This window comes from Myxine glutinosa, chromosome 13 (genome assembly GCF_964187855.1).
Source record: "Myxine glutinosa chromosome 13, kmMyxGlut1.1, whole genome shotgun sequence".
In the NCBI taxonomy this organism is placed as follows: domain Eukaryota; kingdom Metazoa; phylum Chordata; class Myxini; order Myxiniformes; family Myxinidae; genus Myxine; species Myxine glutinosa.
In genome coordinates this window covers 92,618,875-92,644,915 of record NC_136273.1, presented here as the reverse complement: position 1 = coordinate 92,644,915, position 26,041 = coordinate 92,618,875, and the positions used below count along the sequence as shown (strand labels likewise).

The following is a 26,041-nucleotide window of genomic DNA, read 5'->3' as shown; positions in this document are numbered from 1 at the left end:
GACGTCTATCTCTCAAAAGGAAATGACCCAAACGTCCGCAACCACTCCATGGAAAAATTAAAACTTGGCAAATTGTCAAGTACTTCCCATGAGGAATGAGTTTTGCTAACAATGACGTCATCGGTGGCTTCATTATGATGTCATAGTTCGATACGTAGAATGCTTTGTCCGATCAGTATGAAAATTATTGAAGGTCATGGAATGATAAATTGGTTGGCAAAATTAAATTGATGACAGTATCGGTCACGTGGTTTGGCGGACCTATTGGATTTAAAATGAAAACCTTTTGAAATCTTCTCCAGAACAGCTTACGAGATTGATGCGAAACTTAATGCACATGATGTACCAGCCTTGGGGAATCCATGGTGAAAATTTTAACCTCATAGGTCACATAGTCTGGCATCCATATTTGATTGAATGAAGATCTTAAGAAAATTATTTCTCTTTAACTCCTTCATCAATCGATGTGAAACTTCACCAGTATGATCTAGTTGTCATAGGGAATATATGTTTAAAATTTAAACGTGATCGGTTGCATGGTTTGGCAGCCATAAAATTTTTAGAATTATTTAAAGAATAAATCTCAAGTACAATTTTATTCTCCAGAACTGCTTGCTAGGTCAATGTGAAACTTCTCACAAATGATCAACAAGTCTTTGGGAATTATATTTTGATAATTTAAATGTCATAGGTAACATGGTCTGGGAGCCATTTTTTATTATTATTTTGAAACTGGAATTTTTTTACATTTTTTAAATTAGATTTTTTAAATCAAATTCTGAATTCAGTTTTATAATGAGATATCATAGGTCACGTATCTGATCAAAGTGGGGTTGCATCAAAGCAGGGCGACTTGGTACCTAGCCATAATTTCCCACTTATAAAATGGCACCTCGAGGTATTAGCCTCACCAGAGGAGAGGGCGTTGCATTTGCATCCGTTTGGCTGTTTGTTTGTTCGCACAGGATGTAATGTGTACTAATTACATTAGATCTTTTATGACCCTTTATGACCCTAAGACTAACGCCCCTAAAACACCATAGCCCCATTACACCCTAAGACTCATTAAAACCACGAAGACCCTAAAGACCACAAAGAACCCGAGGACCCAAAAGACCCAGAGGACCCATAAGACATCGTGGCATTACATTCTCCTTTGAGCACTTATCTCATGATGCTTTGACCCCAGGTTTAAGACTCATGCACTGTTGATTTAAGCCTGGTGTTGGCTTTGCGGTTAGGGTGCCTGCTTGGGATCCCAGGATCCTGAGTTTGAATCCCGGTTGATCGTTGAATTAACGCCAGGGGGGTTGACTCAGCCTGTCATCCTTCCGAGGTCAGCAAATTGAGTACCAGCTCACTGGTAATTGGAGCACTGCATCAGCGGCACAAATTCGCTTCCATAAAAATGATGCAACCAGCAGCCACAGACTGCATAAAAAACAACAACAACAACTGTTGATTTATCTTCCCTAGTGTCCTTTCCTTTACTTTAGTAGGCAGAACATGGCTGTCGATTACATCATTTGCTGGGGTTGCAACTGTGCCACTGATGCAGTGCCCTTTATATATTGGAGCATGAATTTGGAATTTGTTCAGGACCCAAAAGGATCCAAAAGATCCCGAGAATCTAAAAGACCCAAAATACCCTATGGACCCTGAATACCCAAAGGACCCCAAAGACACCAAGGACCCAAAAAACCCAAAAGACCATGATGACCCAAAAGACCCAGAGAAGCAAAAAGACCAAGAGGACCCAAAAGACCCAGACAACCCCAAAGACCCAAACAAGGACCGAAAATACCCTGAGGACCCCAATGACCCAAAGGACAAAACCACTCATAGACGTCCTGGCGAGGGTCTGCAATCTTTGATTGCTCTTTCGTGTTATTATTGATATTTTGTCCAAACAGAAGAGATGCAGTCAACACACCCAGTATAAATACCTTCGTTTTCGTTCTGTTATTTACCAGCACACAATCTATATAATACTCTCCGTAGGTGATTCTGTGTGTGTGACCCACTCCCCCCCCCCCCCCCCCCCGTGTGTGTGACCCACTCTCCCCTGTGTGCATGACCCACTCTCCCCCATGTGTGTGACCCACTCTCCCCCGTGTGTGTGACACACTCTCCCCCATGTGTGTGAACCACCCTCCTCCATGTGTGTGACCCACTCTCCCCCGTGTGTGACCCACTTTCCCCCATGTGTGACCCACTCACCGGTGCAGTGTGCTTGATGTGGGAGGGATGGGGGTGGGGAGGGAGAGGATTTGAGCTCTTGAAGTCGCATTTTACATGAGGTGTAATTACACATTTCAATCTTTATTTCCCATGTGCACGCACATGTATTCACATGTTATCAGAAGTAAATAAATTGTGTCGATTACATCATTTGTGGATGTGATAAATTCTCAGTCACCATTTTGTAAAACTGAATGTGCAGGTGCACATTGCACAACTCCATATGTCCAAATGTCACACACGTCCATGCCCGTGGGATTCCCACGGGTGACCCCAATAGTAAAGAATATTCCAAAAGAAGTACTCTTGTAAATGATAAAACATGAACTGATAATGTGTCAAGTAAGTATACTCCTACTCCTGCCATGGAAGCAAATTTATGACTTAATTCCCAAGTTCTCTTTTCAAGCTGTGTTAAACCTTCATGCCTTCCAACAGTTGCTCGCCTGTTGAACCAAGGACAAAGTCAAGACAATATAAGCCTAGCAAGTGACTTATTTCCCAGCTGACACAGCTATGTTTGACAAACGTTGGTCCAAAAGTGACCGTCGTTTTGGGCCGACGTCCTATTGGATCATTGATCCATCGTTGGCAGTTCGTGTTCACATTACAGACACAATTTTCACATGGCAGTAACATTCACATGGCAGTAACATTGAAATATTGAATGGCCTCCCAAATACCATCACAAACCTCCTCCCAAAGTTGGTCCATCGTTTGGCAGACTAATACCATACGTTTACCGAACGTCGTCAGTATTCACAAGGCCAACTCTCTCTTCCCGTCTGAATTGTAAGCTTGAACCAACGTTGGCAGTGTGTATACGTATAGCTGTGCCAAATGAGTTAGGCTTCTCCACATTGACATTTAAGATCCTTAAGATGTCTTTGTACTCATATTTGGCATTTCTATGTATATATATATATATATGGAAAGATTTGCAGTTGGGAGTAAATCCAAATGACTCCATGGTAAGATTTCCAACCTTTAATTGAACAAACAATGACTCAACGTTTCGATTAACAACATGCGAAGCCACACGCCTCCGTTAATCTTCCTCAAGAGTGATAAAATCATCTCAACATCCCCTTATATGCAAAGTGGGCGGGGTATATGCAAAGTGGGGTGGGCAAAGCTGGACAGCCAATGAAACCGTATCACACCGCTCTCGTGAACGGAGACGTTACTGACCAAATTCAAAAATCAACCGCATATTAACGGCTCAAAATAATCCTGTAAGCAATGCTGGATTATAACTCAAGTGTTTAGAAAATCAGGAACAATCATTACATTTAATTAAAAGTTAAACTTGTAAACAATTAAATTGTAAATTTAATTAAAACTGTAAATATATTAAAGCAAAAAATTTTAAGATAAAATAAAATTGCCATAATATCAAGATCATCACATGTGGCCCTATGCAGTAAAGGGGAATGCGGGAAGGGTGGTTATATGGGGGGGATAAAATGGGGGGGGGGACCAGAGTGGAAGCGGAGGGGGGGGGGGGGGGTTTGGGAGAGGGGTGATTTTGGAGGGAGGGGGCAAATTGTCCGAATAAAAACCTTGTGTGACATATGTGGGACTCGTTGTTCAAAGTACGGAATGCCTGCTTCGTTTACACAAGAGTGGGTCAAACGCTACCGGTAAGTCAACTACCTCTTGTGTGATCGAGGTAACAGTTTCTTCCGTGTGCCAAGCCTCCAAAACACGTCTTCTGTTTCTGTTGGGTGTGGAACCCAAAATATCAACCCTGTCCCATAAAGGTGTGTGGCCTTCCTTAAGGCCGTGTTTGGCAATAGCAGATCTGCCGGGATAATTACATTCAAATGCTTTTTCGTGTTCAGCAATACGTTGACCTCAGGTCCTCCCGGTTTCACCCACATACTCAGCTCCACAACCACATGGCACCACGTATACCACCCCTGACCTATCCTTCCTCGGAAGCTTGTCCTTGACCCTCATAAGGGCTTGGCGAAGGGTGAAAACCGGTGTGAAACTCACCCTCACTCCTGCCGATTTCAAAATTCTGCCGACCCTCTGTGAAACCCCCGGTACAAAAGGGAGAACACACAAACCCTTTGGTTGTTCTCTCGGTCTCGGCCTGTTGTGTGGGGAAGCCCTTATCGTTTTCCAGTTGGGTAGCAAGCTGTCAGGATAACCATTTGCCCTTAACACATTTTGAAGATGGTCCACCTCACTCATCTTGTCTTCAAAGGTAGATGGTAAATCACGTGCTCTTTTTGAGAGGGTGTGCACCACCGATCTTTTGTGTTCCATTGGATGGCAAGAATTGAAATCAAGGTAGCGATCAGTGTGTGTAGGTTTTCTGTACACCGTTACCTTTAAGGCTCCTTTGGGATCCCTTGCGACGAGTGTATCCAGGAAGGGAAGGGCTCCATTTTTCTCCTCTTCATTGGTGAAATTAATGGAGGAAAAAGTTTTATTTATGGTCTCATGGATGATGCCCACCTCATCAGAGTGACAGATGACAAATGTGTCATCCACGTACCGGAACCAAACACGTGGTTGCACTGACAGGGCTGGAATGGTGCGTTCCTCCAAATCCTCCATCACCATGTTGGCAATCACAGCCGATACCGGGGAACCCATAGCGGTGCGTGCTCTTTTTGAACGTGCTCTTTTTGAGAGGTGCCAAATGTTTAATATAATTTAATACATATTATATATAATATAATATGTTTTGGCAAACATTTTGAAGCATTTGGTGGGGACAACAGAACGAACCGTGCACAATAGCACAGCATTTGCTGAAAGAGTGAAGCGGCTCACCATCGAGGCACACGAGACCATGGTTTCGTTTGATGTTGTGTCTCTATTTACCAACGTGCCCATAGCCCTGGCGATTGAGGTGGCAGACCGGCGTTTGATGGAAGATGATCGATGGAAAGAGACTGCGGGAGCTTTAAGCGCGATGGACGTCTGTGACATGCTTTCTACCTGCCTCTCTTCCACCTACTTTGTATTTAATGAGGTATACTACAAGCAGGTTTATGGCACCGCCATGGGTTCCCCGGTATCGGCTGTGATTGCCAACATGGTGATGGAGGATTTGGAGGAACGCACCATTCCAGCCCTGTCAGTGCAACCACGTGTTTGGTTCCAGTACGTGATGACACATTTGTCATCTGTCATTCTGATGACGTGGGCATCATCCATGAGACCATAAATAAAACTTTTTCCTCCATTAATTTCACCATTGAAGAGGAGAAAAATGGAGCCCTTCCCTTCCTGGATACACTCGTAGCAAGGGATCCCAAAGGAGCCTTAAAGGTAACGGTGTACAGAAAACCTACACACACTGATCGCTACCTTGATTTCAATTCTTGCCATCCAATGGAACACAAGAGATCGGTGGTGCACACCCTCTCAAAAAGAGCACGTGATTTACCATCTACCTTTGAAGACAAGATGAGTGAGGTGGACCATCTTCAAAATGTGTTAAGGGCATATGGTTATCCTGACAGCTTGCTACCCAACAGGAAAACGATAAGGGCTTCCCCACACAACAGGCTGAGACCGAGAGAACAACCAAAGGGTTTGTGTGTTCTCCCTTTTGTACCAGGGGTTTCACAGAGGGTCGGCAGAATTTTGAAAGCGGCAGGAGTGAGGGTGAGTTTCACACCGGTTTTCACCCTTCGCCAAGCCCTTATGAGGGTCAAGGACAAGCTTCCGAGGAAGGATAGGTCAGGGGGTGGTATACGTGGTGCCCTGTGGTTGTGGAGCTGAGTATGTGGGTGAAACCGTGAGGACCTGAGGTCAACGTATTGCTGAACACCAAAAAGCATTTGAATGTAATTATCCCGGCAGATCTGCTATTGCCAAACACGGCCTTAAGGAAGGCCACACACCTTTATGGGACAGGGTTGATATTTTGGGTTCCACACCCAACAGAAACAGAAGACGTGTTTTGGAGGCTTGGCACACGGAAGAAACTGTTACCTCGATCACACAAGAGGTAGTTGACTTACAGGTAGCGTTTGACCCACTCTTGTGTGAACGAAGCAGGCATTCCGTACTTTGAACAACGAGTCCACATAATATGTCACACAAGGTTTTTATTCTGACAATTTGCCCCCTCCCCTTCCCCCCCCTCCCTCCAAACCACCCCTCTCCCAAAACCCCTCCCCCCTCCGCTTCCACCCCCCCCCTCTGGTACCCCCCCCATTTTATCGCCCCCTTAGAACCCCTCTCCTTCCTGCATTCCCCCTTTACCGCATAGGGCCACATGTGATGATCTTGATATTATGGCAATTTTATTTTATCTTAAAATTTTTTGCTTTAATATATTTACAGTTTTAATTTAATTTACAATTTAATTGTTTGCAAGTTTAACTTTTAATTAAATGTAATGATTGTTCCTGATTTTCTAAACACGAGTTATAATCCAGCATTGCTTACAGGATTATTTTGAGCCGTTTTTTTTTTTTTTTTTTTTTTTTTTTTGTATACTGAATCGAGGCTCGTGAAAGAGCTAACATTTATTTCACAAACAAATCAACCAGACAAACAAAACACACAAAAAGAGGGAGCGGAAGACAAGATGGGGAGAGAAGTGGAAGCACACAACCACAACATTTGAGAGCAGGGAGAAGTGTGGGAGGGAGAGGGCTTGGGGGCAGGAGGCGTGGGAGGGGGAGGGCGGGGGGGAGAGGTATAAAACACAAGGGGACCAAAATTAGCGGGGGTAGAAAAGATCAAGGTTTTGGATGGGGGAGGATAAGAGATGGTGGTGAACAGCTGTTTTAAAGACCTGGAGGGTGCAGTGGATTGAAGAGAGTGAGGGAGTTTGTTCCAGAGGCAGGAGAAAAGAGGAATGAAGGAGTGAAGGTGAGCAGAAAGTCTTGATTTTGGCAGTTTAACCATAAGAGGGTTGCAAGCAGATCTTGTGCGACCTGTAGGAATATTTGGGGGACAGAGCCCAGAGAGGGCTGGGGGGGCAAGGCCAGAGAGGAGTCGGTAGAAGACGGAAAGACCACCAACCTGCCTGTGGTGAGTGAGTGAAAGGCCCTTGGAGTTAGCTTCATCGCGTGGAGATTCCAATAATTCTGAACGCTTTGGTTTCAACAGCGTGAAGACGGGCTAGTGTGAGGCAGGAGCACCAGCTCAGAGGGGAGAGCAGTATTCCATAGAGCTGCGGATGAAAGCCTTGTATGTGGTGAGGAGCTCAGGTGTGCCAAGGAAGGACTTCGCACGACGGAGGATGCCCAGTCGGCGACTGGCTTTGGAGGCCAGATTTGAAATGTGGTTTTCCCAGGAAAGATCATGGCAAAAAGTGAGACCCAAAAGCTTGAGTGACAGAACTTCTTGGAGAGGATTATTCAGAAAGTGGATGGGAGGGTTTTCCAGTCGGTCTTTTCGGAGAGACATCGTAAGAGTGTGAGATTTATCAGGATTGAAAGACATGTTCCATTTGTTTGCCCAGTCTGTGATTTTGTCCAGGTCTGCAGAGAGTGAGGAGGCTGCAGACTGCCGATCTGAGGGATGAGGAATGGAGCGACAGAGAGTAGATTCGTCAGCAAAGAGATAGAGAGGATTTTCAAGAGAGTCAGAGAGATCATTGATGAAGACCAGAAAAAGCACAGGGCCCAGAACACTTTTTTGAAATCAGCCAACATCACCACTTTGCACAAAAAAGGTGCAAAAACAGATCCCAGCAACTACAGACCAATCAGCCTTCTCCCAATTATCAGCAAAGTCATGGAATCCATCATTGCTTCAGATATGAAATCTTTCCTCTTCTCCAATGGCTTGATCTCTGATCATCAATTTGGTTTCAGACCAGGTCACTCTACTCTGGACATGCTGCTTCTGCTTTCTCAACAATGGATGGAGGTCCTCAACGCCAAACAGGAAATTAGAGCTGTCTCCCTTGACATTTCACGTGCCTTCGATACGGTCTGGCACCTTGCTCTGCTCACCAAACTCTCCTCCTTTGGTATCCATGGAAATCTCCACGCATGGCTGGCGGACTTCCTCTCTGGTCGTAGTCAACGTGTGGCCCTGAATGGGTTTCTCTCATCTCCTCTTCCTGTTCAGGCTGGAGTTCCCCAAGGTAGTGTTCTGGGCTATTTTTCTTAATATTTTCTTTATATTTTCTTAATATTTCTTAAATATTTTCTTAAAAGACACGTGAAGGATCCAGAGCAAAACAGGAGCCGTTAATATGCGGTTGATTTTTAATTTGGTCAGTAACGTCTCCGTTCACGAGAGCGGTGTAATACGGTTTCATTGGCTGTCCAGCTTTGCCCACCCCACTTTGCATATACCCCGCCCACTTTGCATATAGGGGATGTTGAGATGATTTTATCACTCTTGAGGAAGATTAACGGAGGCGTGTGGCTTTGTCACATGTTGTTAATGGAAACATTGAGTCATTGTTTGTTCAATTAAAGGTGGGAGATCTTACCATGGTCATATATATATATATATTTATATATATATATTTTTGTTATATATATATATATATATATATTTATTTTTTTTCTTATATATACAGACTTGGCATTTAATATGGAATATTTTTTTGTGGGGATTAACTTACTTTTCAAGATGTCTTAGAACCAAAAGTTCATTGGAATTATGTTGAAATTATTCTAGATTTTGTTAGTGTGACCTTTAAAAGAAACAAAAACCACATTTGACATTTCGAAACAAATAAATTGATCCTTCAAAAGTGATGTAAACTGATATCGAACTCAATTCATGGACAGTACTGTGTTAAACTTCTGTACGTTTTCCAGAAGTATCTCTTTATTTTGCACATTAGCCAAAAAATTTTTAAACAAAAGTTAAATTACGACGGATTACGGACAGTAAAATTACAGTTCACTACTTCGTGTAACCCCCACGAGCATTCAGGAGAGCACGTACACGTCGAGGCATGCTGTTCACGAGATTTGCCAAGGTTTGCACAGGAATCGCTTGCCATGCAGTGACAATAGCCTGCTGCAATTCACGCACAGAGGTCGGCTGCTGGTCCAAGTGGTCGATTTGACGCGTTAATTCTGCCCACAAGTTCTCTATCGGATTCATATCCGGGGACATGGCAGGCCACTCCATATGCTCTACACCACGGTCAGCAAGAAAGTGTTGGATCATGTGAGCACGATGAGGCCGTGCATCGTCATCTTGGAAGACAAAGTTTCCTCGAAAGGCTGCATGAGCAAATGGAAGCAATGTTTCTTCCAGAATGGCCCTGTACTTGAAATGGTTCAGGTTTCCATTCAGAACAACCAGGTCAGTTTTGCCCCCTGCATGAAAAGCAGCCCAAACGGTCACCCCACCACCTCCAGCTTGGACTCTTGGCACTATACAATCTTTGTTGTAGGCTTCATGCACTTGTCTGCGCACTCGGACGCGGCCATCTTGACGATAGACCAGAAATCTAGACTCGTCACTGAAGATCACGTGATTCCAGTGTCCTGGCTGCCATTGACGGTGCTCTCTGGCCCACTGCAATCGGCGCTGGCGGTGTTGTCTGGTCAGGCGTGGCTTTCTCAGGGGACGCCTGGCACGATAGACTGCTTGAACCAGTCGTTGGTTGACTCGCCTTCTGGATACAGGCACATTTGTCAGTTGCTGCCACTCAGCCCTTAGCCGATTAGCTGACTTGGTACGGCCATTGCGGACTAACCGGTGCAGCTGGCGATCATCCCTCCTTGTGGTTCTGCGGGGACGTCCTGGCCTCGGTATTGGAGTAGGGATACCCCTCTGAGCATTTTGTTTCAGGATCTTTGACACCTGACCTTGAGTGATGCCATACTGCCGAGCAATAGCACACTGTTTCATGCCGTAATTTCGTAAAGCCACCACTCCATGACAAACAGCATTGTCGAGTTGACGGACCATCTCCAGAGGAAGCGGCAATAACTTTTGGAGACGTGCAGCAGTTGTTTTCCACTAATACAGAATGCCACAACCCTTGTATACCCGACTGTGAAGCCAATCATCAAATGCACCTGTCTGTACATTTTGCCACGCCACCTGTGATATAATCCTGTTGTTGACTTCTTGCTGCGACAGACAATCAGTGACATGGTTCTTTTTACAAATAAATCACGAAAGTGTAAAAGAAACTCACCAGATTGATATACTGAGTTAAGAAAATAAACCCAAGTCAAGAAGAAAAAAATATTCCATATTAAATGCCAAGTCTGTATATATATAGATAGACAGAGATATATATATATATATATATATATATATATATATATATATACACATATATATATATATATATATATATATACAGACTACAGTATATATATATTAATTTTGTTTTAAATTTTTCTTTTAATTTTAATTTTGTTTTTTAATTTTTAATTTTTTTTACAATTTTCTCCATTTTGTGGAGAAGTCTTTTGCTCTGGATCCTTCACGTGTCTTTTAAGAAAATATTTTTAAATGTTAATAAGTGGACTTCAGCCTTCACCCCGCATGGGGATTTGGCGGTGCTTATCGCTCCCAGCAAGGTGCAAAGCAGCTGTATGGGACACCTTGCTGGCGGTTCCCCACTGATGATATGAAGGTCGCATAGTGACTGATATAAAAACCGAAAGGTTTTCAGAGTTACAAGCGTATGGAAGGCTCACTGCGTCGCCCTGATGAAGCCCCAACAAGGGCGAAACCAGGTCGGTAACTGTGAGTTTTGCATGCACTTGTGACAGTATCTGAATTTATAATCCGTAATGACGCTCTGATAGATGGCTCCCCTGGAGCTTTGCAGGCAAGGCGGACGTGCATGGCGATGACGTCATGACGTTCGCTCATTAGGTTGGAGAACCAGATTACAGATACCAATATATATATATAATCTATAACTCGGTACTGCTTTGCCCGCCAATGAAACCCCACGTCGCCCATTATTTTCCAGTTAATGTACTGGATTTCAGCTCGTCTTTCTTTTTGTCTTCCGACCAAAGCATGGGCAACTCTTCGACCTTCTTAGGCTCTCAGACAAGCTCCTTGACCTCATCCACGAAATATTGTCTTCCACAATGTATGAGGTCAAAGTAAATGTGATGATCTTACTGCAAATTGTGAGGGCAAAAAGGACCTTTCCCACCTTGCGGGCACTCGACATTTTGTCGGAGCAGAGAATCGGTCAATTTGAAGGCAGTGTCTACGCTGCAGCAGGTGAAGCATTATAAGAACCAAAGGATTCCCTCGCTCTTCCCACATGACAAATTACACATGAAGGTGGTGTCCCTGGTTTAATCACCTGCAGAACCGGATACTGACAAAAACTGCCATCCTGGTGCATTGCAAACGGGTATCGATGCATGGTGGCCCAGGCTGTTGCGTGGAGACGATATGTTGAACTGGCTGTACCATTCCATTGCACTGACGTGTGGACAAACGGGCAGACACAAGGCAACCGGACGAGGCTTGGGCACATTCCCAAGAAGGAGGAGCGGGTCGGGTCATTTATTTCATCGTGGCATTACGTTCTTCTCTGAGCACTTGTCTCATGACACTTTGGCCCCAAGTTTAAGTCTCATACACTCTGTTGCATTATCTTCCCTCGTGTCCTTTCCTTTTGAATGCACAACATCGCTGTTGGTTGCATCATTTGCTGGGGGTGCGACTGTGCCCCTTGTATGTTGGACTCATCCTGCCAGCCTTTAGTTACTGATCATTTATAACATTGTGCCCTCGTTTTTTGTGCATGCAAAACTTGCAGTTTCAAATCTAAGGAGGCCTCACAACTAATTTTTGAAAAATCACACGTGCATGCAATTTGAACAAGCTTTTCTGTAATTACAAGAAGATTAACGAGGCATATTTTTTTCTCCTCTGCCATGCTTTTCTGGCGGGTATTCAGGGCGTCCCTGTGGAGTTCTTGTGTTGTTCTCCCACTTCTCGCCCTAACCTGGATGTCCGCCGTGCTTGCCATCACGGACAAGCGCTCGGGCCTCTTCCAAATCCTATTTGCCATCTTCGACTCGCTCCAAGGCATTGTCATTGTAATCGTACACTGCGTACTACGCAAGGAGGTGAGTTTCACTTTTCACAATTGCTCAAAGATTTTGAAATCGTTTTTCACTCGTTTAATCCCACCGCATGACTCGTGAGCTGTTACTCACCTGAGTTTTAGACATGCTACAATAAATCTCCTGTCTGCACCTATCCCTCCCCTCTGCCCACTCCCATGTCAAAACTATACTTAAATAAATTACCTTTATGTTACAATAAATATATGCCTGGCTTAAGTTCATGGCTCCCTGTCAGAAAACGAATTCCTTATCTTTCATTGTATAGTTCAATATAAATGTGGAACTTTTTACTATTCAGCTTTCTAGTCTGGATTCAGCTTACTTTCTTGGGGGTAGTTTGTAACATCATGCAACAACACCTGGAAAGGTTGTACTACGGATGTGGCACAGCATGAATGCTAGGCCACAATATTTAAATTTCTTTATTCATCATCCTTGACGTTGACTTTACTTTCTATACTCTTTGCTGCTGTAGCATACTGTGCTCCGGTGGAAGACACTGCGCTCTGGCTTTGTCAGAGACACTGTGCTCTGGCTAACAAACAAGAGGGAATTTGAAAAACGCTCAGTAAAGTTGAAATTGTACAACTAAAATGGAAATAAAGAAAATTTTTTTTAACACATCAATATCAGCTTTTTAGACATCAATATCAATATCGTCATCAAGACACTTCTGCAACCAAGATTATTCGAGTTTTGTATTTTTATTATATATATGTGAAATTTGTTGAATTTGTTTTTCACTTGGACGTTGTCGGTTACGATGTGTAAATATAGGTGGAGAAAGTCTAATTTAATGCACTTTAATTCCAGGATATAAGGCAACAAAAGGTGAAAAATTTGAAAGGGGTTGTAGACTTTCTATAGACACTGTGCGTGTGTGTGTGTGTGTGTGTGTGTGTGTGCACGTGCGTGTGTGCGTGCGTATGTATATATATATATATATATATATATATATATATACATACATACAGACTTGGCATTTAATATGGAATTTTTTTTTTTTCCTTGACTTGGGTTTACTTTCTGAACTCGGTATATCAATCTGGTGAGTTTCTTTTACCCTTCGGTGATGTCTTTGTTGAAAGAACCATGTCACTGATTGCCTTTCGCAGCAAGAAGTCAATAACAGGATTATATCACAGGTGGCGTGACAAAATGTAAGGACAGGTACATTTGACGATTGGCTTCACAATCGGGTATATAAGGGTTGTTGCGTTCTGTATTAGTGGAAAACAACTGCTGCATGTCTACAAACATTTTTGCCGCTTCCTCTGGAGATGGTCCGTCAACTGAACAATGCTGTTTGTCATGGAGTGGTGGCTTTACGAAATTCTGGCATGAAACCGTGCTATTGCTCGGCAGTATGGCATCACTCAAGGTCAGGTGTCAAAGATCCTGAAACGAAATGCTCAGAGGGGTGTCCCTACTCCAATACCGAGGCCAGGACGTCCACGCAGAACCACAAGGAGAGATGATCGCCAGCTGCACCGGTTAGTCTGCAATGGCCGTACCAAGTCAGCTAATCGGCTTAGTATAGGGCTGAGTGGCAGCAACTGACAAATGTGCCTGTATCCAGAAGGCTAGTCAACCAACGACTGGTTCAAGCAGGCTATCGTGCCAGGCGTCCCCTGAGAAAGCCACGCCTGACCAGACAACACAGCCAGCGCTGATTGCAGTGGGCCAGAGAGCACCGTCAATGGCAGCCAGGACACTGGAATCACGTGACCTTCAGTGACGAGTCTAGATTTCTGGTCTATCGTCAAGATGGCCGCGTCCGAGTGCGCAGACAAGTGCATGAAGCCCACAACGAAGATTGTATAGTGCCAAGAGTCCAAGCTGGAGGTGGTGGGGTGACCGTTTGGGCTGCTTTTCGTGCAGGGGCAAAACTGACCTGGTTGTTCTGAATGGAAACCTGAACCAGTTCAAGTACAGGGTCATTCTGGAAGAAACATTGCTTCCATTTGCTCGTGCAGCCTTTCGAGGAAACTTCGTCTTCCAAGATGGCAATGCACGGCCTCATCGTGCTCGCATGATCCAACACTTTCTTGCTGACCATGGTGTAGAGCATATGGAGTGGCCTGCCATGTCCCCGAATATGAATCCGATAGAGAACTTGTGGGCAGAATTAACACATCAAATCGACAAATTGGACCAGCAGCCGACCTCTGTGCGTGAATTGCAGCAGACTATTGTAACTGCATGGCAAGCGATTCCTGTCCAAACCTTGGCAAATCTCGTGAACAGCATGCCTCGACATGTACGTGCTCTCCTGAATGCTCGTGGGGGTTACACGAAGTACTGAACTGTAATTTTACTGTCCGTAATCCCAGTCATAATTTAGCTTTTGTTTTTGTTGAATTTTTTTTGGCTAATGTGCAAAATAGAGATACTTCTGGAAAACGTACAGAAGTTTAACACTGTACTGTCCATGAATTGAGTTCGATATCAGTTTACATCACTTTCAAGGATCAATTTATTTGCTTCGAAATGTCAAATGTGGTTTTTGTTTCTTTTAAAGGTCACATTAACAAAATCTAGAATAATTTCAACATAATTCCAATGAACTTTTGGTTCTAAGTCATCTTGAAAAGTAAGTTCACCCCCACAAAAAAAATATTCCCTATTAAATGCCAAGTCTGTATATATATTGTTACGGACACGACTTATTAAGATGTTATGCTGGGCCGAGCGGAATGGCCGCCGTGTTCGCACAAGTTACCCGATTACACTCGAACGTTGGCCGAATCGCGCTATGCTAAATCAATGAAGGAAAAGGACACAACGGCTGGGATTAAGGCAACGACACAAGGGGTACGGTTCTCAAGACCTCCGGAGGAGATTATAATATTGCGGAAGGTTAGATTACAAAGACAAGAGAGACAGCATAGAAAGGTGGGCACTTAAACACGGTCTTATCTTAGCCCCGACAGACGACAGATAAACGGGACAAGACTGACTCACACGGGGATTGATGGCAAGGAAGGCGGGTAGTCGATGGACAGCACAAGGTGCACTCTTGGCTCAGGGACAGAATCGACCCGGTCCGGTCCAGAGATGCGGGAGGTCTCTCTCAGCGCAAGAAGGTGGCGTCTGGTTCTTCTTCAAGCTCGGGGCGCATCTGACGTCACGTCCGGTAGGCTGCGTATATCCGGCGGGGAGTGACATGCCCTCGGCTAGTTAGCTCCGCCCCAGATGGAATCGGTCCGCCCTTCTTATTGGGTGCGGGGGGGTTACCGGCTCCGCCCTTGACGAGGAGCTGACAGTGAGCCCCTTCGTGGTAACCCCGTCGGAGCGCATGGTCAATGGCGGCTAACCAAGCCGGTGTGAGGACGCACACTCCCCGCACGCCGTTGTTGTAGTTGTTGTTTCATGGGGAAGATGGGAGGAGGTATGGGGAGGTCCTAAACTCACTACTGGTGCCATACAATCACATTCTGGTGCAACGAAGAGTCAGAATTAATGGAAACGAGTCCTTAACTGACATAGACTAAGAATAACTAGCAAGAGGTCCGAAAGTTGTCTACGTGAGATGCGGTGGACCTGGGCACGACATTTAATGGGGGAAGAAGGGGAAGGTCGGTTCTACAGAGTGTTGTTTACAGACAATGGGACTAGGGAATGGGGGATTGGGGATAGTTGGGGAGTATTGGGGAAATAGGCGAATATTTACAAGCGGATATGGAGGCCAAGTCCCATATCCGCAACATTGCACCCTTCTCTACCCTCGGGGCGTCCCGACCCGATAAATTTTTACCTATTTTAGTGTGGCACTCAGATGTAGTTCCCTCTACTATTAACTCTACCCTGAGTGCGACAGTTTTACAGGTATTCACAAATGAGTAAATATGTCCCCCTGCGACGTTGCACCCTTCTCCTCACAGAAACACACCCACAGGATAACCGAATCGCGGAAAGAATTCTCAAACTAAACATACAGCCGGTAGGGAGCATTATTTACAAGACTACGCTGATATTTACACTACGATCCAGGACCTGTTTTTGGAGGAACACATGCAGATGTTATGCATAGAGAGAGCACGCATGCCAGCATCGATACACCAACCCACGAGTGCTCTGTGGCCTTACGGCCTTTAATAATGTGCAGAGCACCCCATCCAAGCACCAAAAGCACCACCCCATCATGTACAGTCAGCACCATCCGGTGCACCAATAAAATGTGTAGTAATCATGGTGTGGTGTCGCAGCCGGCCGATGTTCTGCCGCTGGTCTTGCCTTCTTGAAGCACCTGGCCTTCTAGCTTCCTTAGAAAATAAAGAAAGGCGCCAACCGCGTCCATTTCTGTATTGTGGTGTCAGGGGGGCCAACTAAAAGTGGTTCACCTGTATGGCATAGGTGCCACGTTGACCCATAGGTCCATCCACGGGTGGTGCTTGGCCGCAAAAGAACTGCGGTCCATTGTGGGTGGCCACCAAAATTGCGGTCCATATGGTGTATCGATCCAGGCAGCAAGCAGCGAAAGTGCAGGCCCACAACTGCGGAGCCAGCACCTCTCTCTCCTCTCTCTCTGCCCCAAAGCCAGATCCTCGGAGGTGGGAGACAAAAGAAGCAGACAAGTGAGTAAGGTGGTAAGGGCGCAAAAGTGCACGCAATGCAAGGTAATGCACACTGGGGGCACATGGGAACCAGGTGAGACAGGTACGTTCCTACCGTACGCCCCCCCCCCCCCACCAGGTAACCTACATGGCCCCTCCCTTACCCCTTACTGTATCCACAAAACACAACACTACCCATAAACATCTACTTTACAAATCAACAAACATCCCTACTGTCTTCCCCGTTCCTAACCAATCAAATTTGCCATTTTCAACTCTCATCAAAATTTGCCATATCCAACTGAACATCAAAATTTGCCATTACCAATTCATCATCAGTCCCTCCTAAGGAGGGAGAGATGGAATCACCCCAATGTCTCATCCACGTCGTGATGCATCTCACCAATCCACAGCAATCTCATTTCCTGCAACAAAACAAAGAAAACACAGGTGTGGAGTCATCATCACCACAGGTAAGTGGCTGCGTATGGTGCGACAGGCTCATCAATCCTAACTATTTCCTAAATGACTTTAACAACTTTACATTACCCGGGGTCTTTCCCCTGCCAAACCATTGGCCCTCTTACACTATGGGTTCTAAAAACCAATTCCCATTGACCAAACTGTGGTGCTTTTCAATTTGGGGTCTCACTCCCCCGATTCATCTCCCGGTGCCCTCGCACAATTTCTGGGCTGTGGCGTGTACCTCTCCCAGCGGGTCTACCCACCTGCACACCTCCACCACTGCAGTTGCCTCCGAGCTTACCTGCTCCTTACCCTAACCTAACTACCTGGGGAAGGCCCTCTGGCGCTCTCCCCACTCGGTGCCCTCTCTGGCACTGGGCTGCCCGATCCACACCCGGGATCCTCAGGCACCCACTCACAACTACCGGCTCCCAGAGCCCACCTGCGGCCTCACCTGGCCGACAACCTCACAGTGGTGGAGCGCCCAACCAACTACACACACTAACAGGCTACACGCCCAGCCATTTCCACAACACTAATGCACCCATCCACAACACCATTCTGCAACCGCACCACAAATGCCAATATCCACCCACAATTTACCTATACCCTCTACCTAACACTTACACTACCCGCCCCGGGTACTCGTGAAAGGGGTCCACTCTTCCCCCATCCACACCTTTGCACCATGCACACCACTCCGTACCACTTACTCCAACTCTCTCCACACACCTGTACCTGCACACCTGTGCTCTCACACCTGGTGCCACCTGCACCCTTCTCTCCCCAAGCGCATTCGCGCTGATCCACAACACTCATTACTCACACACTGCTCCACACACCTGTCCAGTTGCACACCTGTGCAATCACACCTGTTCAATTCTCACACACACGGCATCATCTCAGCTAACTACTCCCTTCTGAAACTTGCGCTTCCCAGTCGTCCCTTTAAACTATTGCGCTCCCTCGTCATTATCAACCACACTAAACTACCTGCGTCCCCACTACAGGTATCAGTCACTAACTAACCTTAACGTTACCTAATGTCATCTTCTAGGGCCCTATCAATATAACCTAACCCACCCGGGCTAGTTTTCACTGCCATACACCCCATAAGCTATTGCTCCTTTGCCCCCACATGGGAAGGGCGGCAGGGATGCCAGCCTTACCCACCGGGCCCATCGCTCACTACCAATTTTGCACATCAAATTTCAACAAATTAAAAATTTGCCAATCACTGCCCATCATCTGCCAATCACTACTGCCAATCCCTTGCCAATCATCAAATTTTGCTTTTTTTCTAATTTTGGGTACAAAACACTAACCTCATCACCCAGTCTACTCACTAATGCCTCTCGGTGCGCCAATTCCTGTCCAAAGCCCGGCTTCGTAAAGCCAAGCCATGAATGCGGGTTGTTCTGTGCCAGCGGCTGGACACGTCCCGCATTCGGTGCAGGGACGGGGGCTTACCCGGGCCGAGATCCCACGCACCATCTCGGCGTGGAGCCATCCAATGTCCCGATCTCGACCTGCCGGAATGCCTCAACAAAAAGTGGTCGCCATGACGACCCTTTCTATCGGGCTGCCCGCTCCGCCTAGTGGAGCACGGACGCGGCCGTTCAAAGCGAGGCCCAGCACGCACCGAGGGCCCGATTCGGCTAAAAGTCGCTCTAACCTCTAAACCGGTTACCGTCGATGCTTCACCTGGACGCTTACACCCCGCAGCCCGTTCCTTGCTCACACATCCAGCCGTTTCCATGCTCCTCGTACCATTCCTTACACACCCAGGTACACCCATTCCACTCACAGCCTTGGTCACACACCTGACCACCGAACACTTTGGCACACATTCGTTGGTCGCACACCTCACCAACACACCTCTTCGCGCCCCCTCCTCTGTCACCTCCTCTGTGACAATCACAGGTGTGCTCTCATTCGCACACCCAACCACGTGCCTCACCACCAACTCCAGCGTGCATTCCCACTCACGCTCTACCATTCCAGGTGTGCATCCTTCCATCCCAGGTGTACAACCTCGCTCACCTGTCACAACCAACTCACTCTCCTTGTCACTCTCACTACTCTCACCTCCATTCTTGACAGCGCACTCACCCTTACTCTTGACAGCGCACTCTTTCCTCATGCACCTGTCCGTCACACACCTTTCTCGCGCACACTCTCCCGTTACACCCTCTGTAACACTCACCACCGGCGTGCATTCTTCCTTGCCTTTGACAGCGCACTCTTTCCCCATGCACCTGTCCGTCACACACCTTTCTCGCGCACACTCTTGCGCACACTCTCCCGTCACACCCTCTGTAACACTTACCACACCGCGCTTCCATGTGCTCCCTCGCACACGCGCTACGACCGACTCACTCTCGCCAGCACCCTCACCCCTTGGCACGCACTTTTTCCTCACACACCCCAGAGTCGGACTTTCTCGCACACCTCCTTTTTCGCACACCAGACCTGTCGCACACTTCACCAACGGCCTCTCACGAACACCCGGGTCCATCTCGACCCCCAAGCTTCTTAAATCACCTGGCGCATCATACGCACGACCATATTGGTCACCACTTACACCGGGTCCTCTTCCTCTTCGCTTCTCCTCCATCACCTGCGAATCCCTCATCCGGTTAATGAGCACATCATCACGATCCAAACACAGACTTTGGACCAATTATTTTACCTCCTCTTTTATCTCTTTCTTATCCTCTCTCCGTCGCTTCTTAATTTCGCTCACCCCTTCTTCCACTTCTTCTAATTTCTGTTTCACCTCCTTCATCTCCTCGTGCGCCGCTTTAAGTTCTTCCTCTAACTCCACTTTATTTTTTTCTATGTGCTCCCGCACCTCCCGCTCTTTAACCTCCATCACCTCTACCACTTTGTTCATTTTCCTCGTCAGGTCCTCATGTACCGTCTGACACTCTTTTTTAATTACCCCTACGTCCTTTTTCATCTCCTTCTGTGTCGATTTTAAACCCTCTATTACCGCTGTGTTCTTCTTTACCTGGTCCCCCAACTCCTTTTGTCCCACTGTCAGTTGTTCTACTCCCAGCGTCAACTCCTCTATACCCCCTTGCAATTTTACAGTCCCCTTTCTCACCTCCTTCTCTATGTGCTCCTTACAGTGCCTCACCTCCTCGCGCACTCCTCCGACCTCCTCACTCACACCTCTTCTGATCTCCTCTCCCATCACTTGCATCTCCTGCCCAGATGCCACCATCATCTGCTCCATTTCCTCCCTGTGAGCATCCAGTTTGGTCTCTACCCCCATTCTGACCCCCTCTATCCGCTGCTCCATTTGTTTAACTTCCCTTTCCGCTTGGTCCCTCATGTCCCTCAATTTGCCTTCCATACTGTTTTCTAACCCCATTAACCCATTTTCACCCCCTCTAACTGATTCTTCTGGGCAGCCATTCTGTTTTCCACCCCCGTTAACCCATTCTTTACCTCTTTTATCCCGTTGTCTAACCCCTCACCGGTACCCCTCGCTTCGTCCCTCATTACCCCCATTTGGTTTCCCATTACCCCCAATTGCTTCCTCCGAGCCCTCGCTTCGTCCCTCATTGACATTGCCCTCCTCATTCTGTTTTCCATTTCTTAATTATTCTTGTCCATATGGGCCTTCATTTGTATTAAAAAAAAGGTTCAAATCCATCGGCGGCGCAACTACGGTCGTGGGCGTGGACGCCGTGGCCACCTCGTGCGCGACAACGCTATTTTGCGACCCTGCCGCCCTCACTGCTTCGCTCTCCTCCTGTCCCTCATGTCCCTCAATTTGGTCCTGGATCGACCCTGCCTCACTCTCCTCTACCGGAACCCAGCTTTCTTGATCCGCCATAGCGCGACTTTCAAAATTCGGGTTTTTATTTTCGTAAAACAAAATCAAATTTCGCCGTTATAATTTCGAGCGCGGGAAACGCGCTCCGGATCGAATTCTACCTCCCAACACCAATTGTTGCCCTAGTGGTACAATTGGTGTTCCAAAATTTGGGCCTAATAAATTTAGTCCCAGGTCCGAATTCCACTCCTCGACACCAATTGTTACGGACACGACTTATTAAGATGTTATGCTGGGCCGAGCGGAATGGCCGCCGTGTTCGCACAAGTTACCCGATTACACTCGAACGTTGGCCGAATCGCGCTATGCTAAATCGATGAAGGAAAAGGACACAACGGCTGGGATTAAGGCAACGACACAAGGGGTACGGTTCTCAAGACCTCCGGAGGAGATTATAATATTGCGGAAGGTTAGATTACAAAGACAAGAGAGACAGCATAGAAAGGTGGGCACTTAAACACGGTCTTATCTTAGCCCTGACAGACGACAGATAAACGGGACAAGACTGACTCACACGGGGATTGATGGCAAGGAAGGCGGGGTAGTCGATGGACAGCACAAGGTGCACTCTTGGCTCAGGGACAGAATCGACCCGGTCCGGTCCAGAGATGCGGGAGGTCTCTCTCAGCGCTAGAAGGTGGCGTCTGGTTCTTCTTCAAGCTCGGGGCGCATCTGACGTCACGTCCGGTAGGCTGCGTATATCCGGCGGGGAGTGACACGCCCTCGGCTAGTTAGCTCCGCCCCAGATGGAATCGGTCCGCCCTTCTTATTGGGTGCGGGGGGGGTTACCGGCTCCGCCCTTGACGAGGAGCTGACAGTGAGCCCCTTCGTGGTAACCCCGTCGGAGCGCATGGTCAATGGCGGCTAACCAAGCCGGTGTGAGGACGCACACTCCCCGCACGCCGTTGTTGTAGTTGTTGTTTCATGGGGAAGATGGGAGGAGGTATGGGGAGGTCCTAAACTCACTACTGGTGCCATACAATCACATTCTGGTGCAACGAAGAGTCAGAATTAATGGAAACGAGTCCTTAACTGACATAGACTAAGAATAACTAGCAAGAGGTCCGAAAAGTTGTCTACGTGAGATGCGGTGGACCTGGGCACGACATTTAATGGGGGAAGAAGGGGAAGGTCGGTTCTACAGAGTGTTGTTTACAGACAATGGGACTAGGGAATGGGGGGATTGGGGATAGTTGGGGAGTATTGGGGAAATAGGGGAATATTTACAAGCGGATATGGAGGCCAAGTCCCATATCCGCAACAATATATATGTATGTATATATATATATATATATATATATATATATATATATATGTATATATATATATATATATATATATATATATATATATATATATATATATATATATATATATGTGTGTGTATATATATATATATATATATATATATATATATATATATATTGATCAAGGCACCTCCTCGGTCTCGGACTAGACCTCCTTTGGTCTTGGACTTCGGTCCCCAGGAGATCGGGACAGCGCTCGTCACGCTGTTACATCGTTGATTTTATATATATATATATATATATATATATATATATATATATAATATTATATATATATATATATATATATATATATATATATATAATATATATATATATATATATATATATATTATATATATATATATATATATATATATAATATATATATATATTATATATATATATATATATATTATATATATATATATGTGAAGAATCAGCTCTTCGTTTGCAAAAGAAGTCCACAATAGCCTGGAATGGCGCAGCTTTATTAAAGAACCAACTTATACGGATCCGGAGGAGACCGACGTCTACAGCAATCTACAGCAAGAACATGCCAAGTCAAGCCTTCCTGAAAACACATTGATTCCCAGTCCATTTATATAGGGACACGTTTTATCAGGAAATCTCCGAGGGAACAAACAACACTGGGAGAGGTTCCTCCCACCGTTCTCATTCGGGGGAGTCAGCTTTTCCTTATCATTTGGACCAATTGTTTCTCTGGGCTCCGAGAAAACAGAACTGTAACTCACAAAGAGAAGAGTGTATGCTTAGCCAAACAAACCCATATATTTTATGGGTTTGTGTACATGAGTAATCCAAAGCATGTTTATACAGAGTCATGCGTTGCTGAGATTAAAACAAAATATATATAGTTAACGATAGGTTTATGTCATTCTACTGGCATTACGCAAAAACAAGCGCATGTGGGCGTGGTTTTATGACCAGCCTTGAAAAAAGCACACGTATACCATTGTCCGGCATGACCTCATTTTAAACACAAACTGAAGCAAAAACCTCATTGTAACTCAGGCGTCACTGTCATTAAACAAAACAGCTAATGTTTTTGGCAATTTATCAAAGGATTTATGTCTACGATTCAAGCAGCCTACCTAAGGTTCGAATACATTTTATTAACTCATGAAATAACATTATAGAACAGCATTTTATAACATAGCTTACGTGGTAATACGTCAGTCAACCGGCATTTATAATTGAGCATTAAGCAGTAACAAATCTGAGACCTGACATTCCTTCCTCTTGTCTCGTCGAGACAAAGTATCTCAAGAGACAACGTGCCACATCGGGCTTTATTGAAAGATAATTGTGTAATGCGGGTATTGAAAAAATAATTGTGTAATGCGGGTATCTCCCAAGGGCATATCGTGCGCCCAAAGCGCCTCGCCCGTGCATTTGGCGAACGTGTCGTGTGGTGCGTGCTCGGAGCCTGAGGGCTCAGAACATGAAAGTCCATTAACGTTTCGGATCCACAACGAAGAGGTCTGGTCCAGATGAGGTTCTGCTCCGCCAGAGGGTGCATCACTTCCCCTGCGGAACTGGCTCCCCCCACCCTTTGCAGACCCAGTCCTTGCAGATCTTCGAAGTTAATCAACGGTCATGCCCATGAGGTCCCTCACGTGTTGCTGTTCTGGGGAATACAAAATGTCGTCAGTATCTTGTGTCTCAATTTCCTGGTCAGGGTACAGAGCGTAAAAATCCGAATCCGAATCACTTGAAGCAAAGAGATCCGCAACATGTGGATCAAAGAGATCCGAAACATTTGGATCAAAGAGATCCGAAACATTTGAAGAAAAGAGAGGGACTTCCTTTATGTCAAAGTCTCCCATGGGCGCCTGGTCGGCTTGCGGGTCTAGGATATCCACGTCGGGTCCCTCGACCGCCAGACCCAGTGTCGCAATCAGATCCATAGTTGGGTCGGAAGGGGGCGTGCAGCTGTCCGCTTGTAATACATAAGCAGCGTTAGCCAGTACACGCAAGGGGTTTATAGCACAAGTATCACAGTCATCACATACACCGTTACAGGCAGCAGCCAGTTCCCACATGGGATCCACACAAGTATCACAGTCATTACAAAATTCAATGCAATTTTCTGGAGCGCCGGTCACGTCTGCCTTGTTGAAGGACCCGTTCAGGTCGACGGCCTCTGTGGTCAGAACCATAGTCGTTGTCGGCGGCTTCTTCAATTTCCATCCTGTAAAATACTTTCTCATATAGAGGAGGACTAGAGATTTCATTAGTGCCCCCCAAATTACTACCCCGATTATCACAGCCAGTGCGGTCAATAACCACTTCACTATGGTGCCCGTCCATCCCTGGAACCAGTCAGTGAGCCAGCTAAATGTATAAGAATTTTCGCGCGCGATCCGATCGATCCAATAGTATGTCATGAGCCGTAGCGGTGTCGTTTGCCACCTTTTCTAGGGCCAAAGCCAATTTATCTATCCGGAAACTATCCATGACTGTGCCCGCTCCTGGGAAGAAGAAACCAAACACCTTTTCCCATAGACTCCCGTGTAGTTTAGTGGTTCCATCTTCGTTCATGACTGACCTCTTATAACGCCTGTCCAAGGACTTTGGGTCTAGCTCATCCAGTATCTCAACGTCAGGAAGGACTGAACCCAGATAACATGTGCCCCCCCAATTATTTGGTAAATAGGGGTAAGCCTTGTCGCCGCATATAAACATTGTCCCATGGGGTGGGACCAGGTGGGTGGATAAGCACTGGAGTCCCTTTACCACCCCATTAATCCTACTAACCCCCCTAGAGAATGTTATAGCCGTTATGTTGTGGTTGCGTTTATCTTGCAGTACTATTCGTAATGTAATCCCCGAGCTCCCTTGTCCCAGCTTCCCGGGGAGAGTGTAGGCGCATTCTGATTCTCCCATACGCAAGTGGCCGGAACCCTGGAGGCAGACCGTCCCTTTCTGTGGTTTGACCCAGACGGGGGCAGGCCTCTCGGCCACATGGGCAATCATTGACGGGCGATAATTAAATTGTCGATTGCAACTCTTGCCGTTGTCAACCCCTTCTCTTTCCAGCGTGGTGACTAAACATGGGGAATCGATAGGTTGTGAGCAGAGGTCATTGAGGGACAGAGGTAGCACTATCATGTGTATTCCTGTGGTGCCTGCTTGGGGAAAGCGCATGCACGACCAGCAGTGTGTCCTATTTTGAATTGTTGCCACCTCCCTGGCCACTTTCCAATATGTGTTTTCACCCTTCTTTGGGGCCTTATTCTGGGGTTGTGGCGTGAGTATGTATTCGATGCATGGTATGTAGTTCCTTTCGCCACCGGCCGCGCCAGGGGTCCAGACGCTGCACCGGACCTGCATGGTCATGTCTTTCCCTAGGCGTGTGCGTGTTTGTAGCTTAAAATCAGGGGTTCCCCATTGGTATCCTGGTTGGGCCAAGGTCTTAATGCTAGCTTGCCCGTCTTCCCGGAACTCTCGTTGCTTTTGTAGTACCATGCCAACGCGTCCAGGCCCTGCCGACAGTGCTAGCCAATTTATGTTCACCCAATTTGTGTGCAGGGCTTTCTGTTCGAAACATGGTAGTGATACTCTTTGTCCCCATGTTACGGTGAGGTGTCGGGTTTCGTTTTTGCA

The 26,041-nt window shown here is 46.3% G+C and overlaps 1 protein-coding gene across 1 annotated transcript in view; it reads left to right on the top strand.

Annotated features, from left to right (window-relative positions):
* LOC137438406 (adhesion G protein-coupled receptor B3-like) overlaps positions 1-26,041 on the top strand; it is a 413,438-nt gene that overhangs the window by 302,492 nt on the left and 84,905 nt on the right. Inside the window, 2 exon segments of the mRNA XM_078767712.1 lie at positions 7,917-7,956; positions 12,086-12,257. Of these exon segments, the coding sequence (XP_078623838.1) occupies positions 7,917-7,956; positions 12,086-12,257 (212 nt within the window).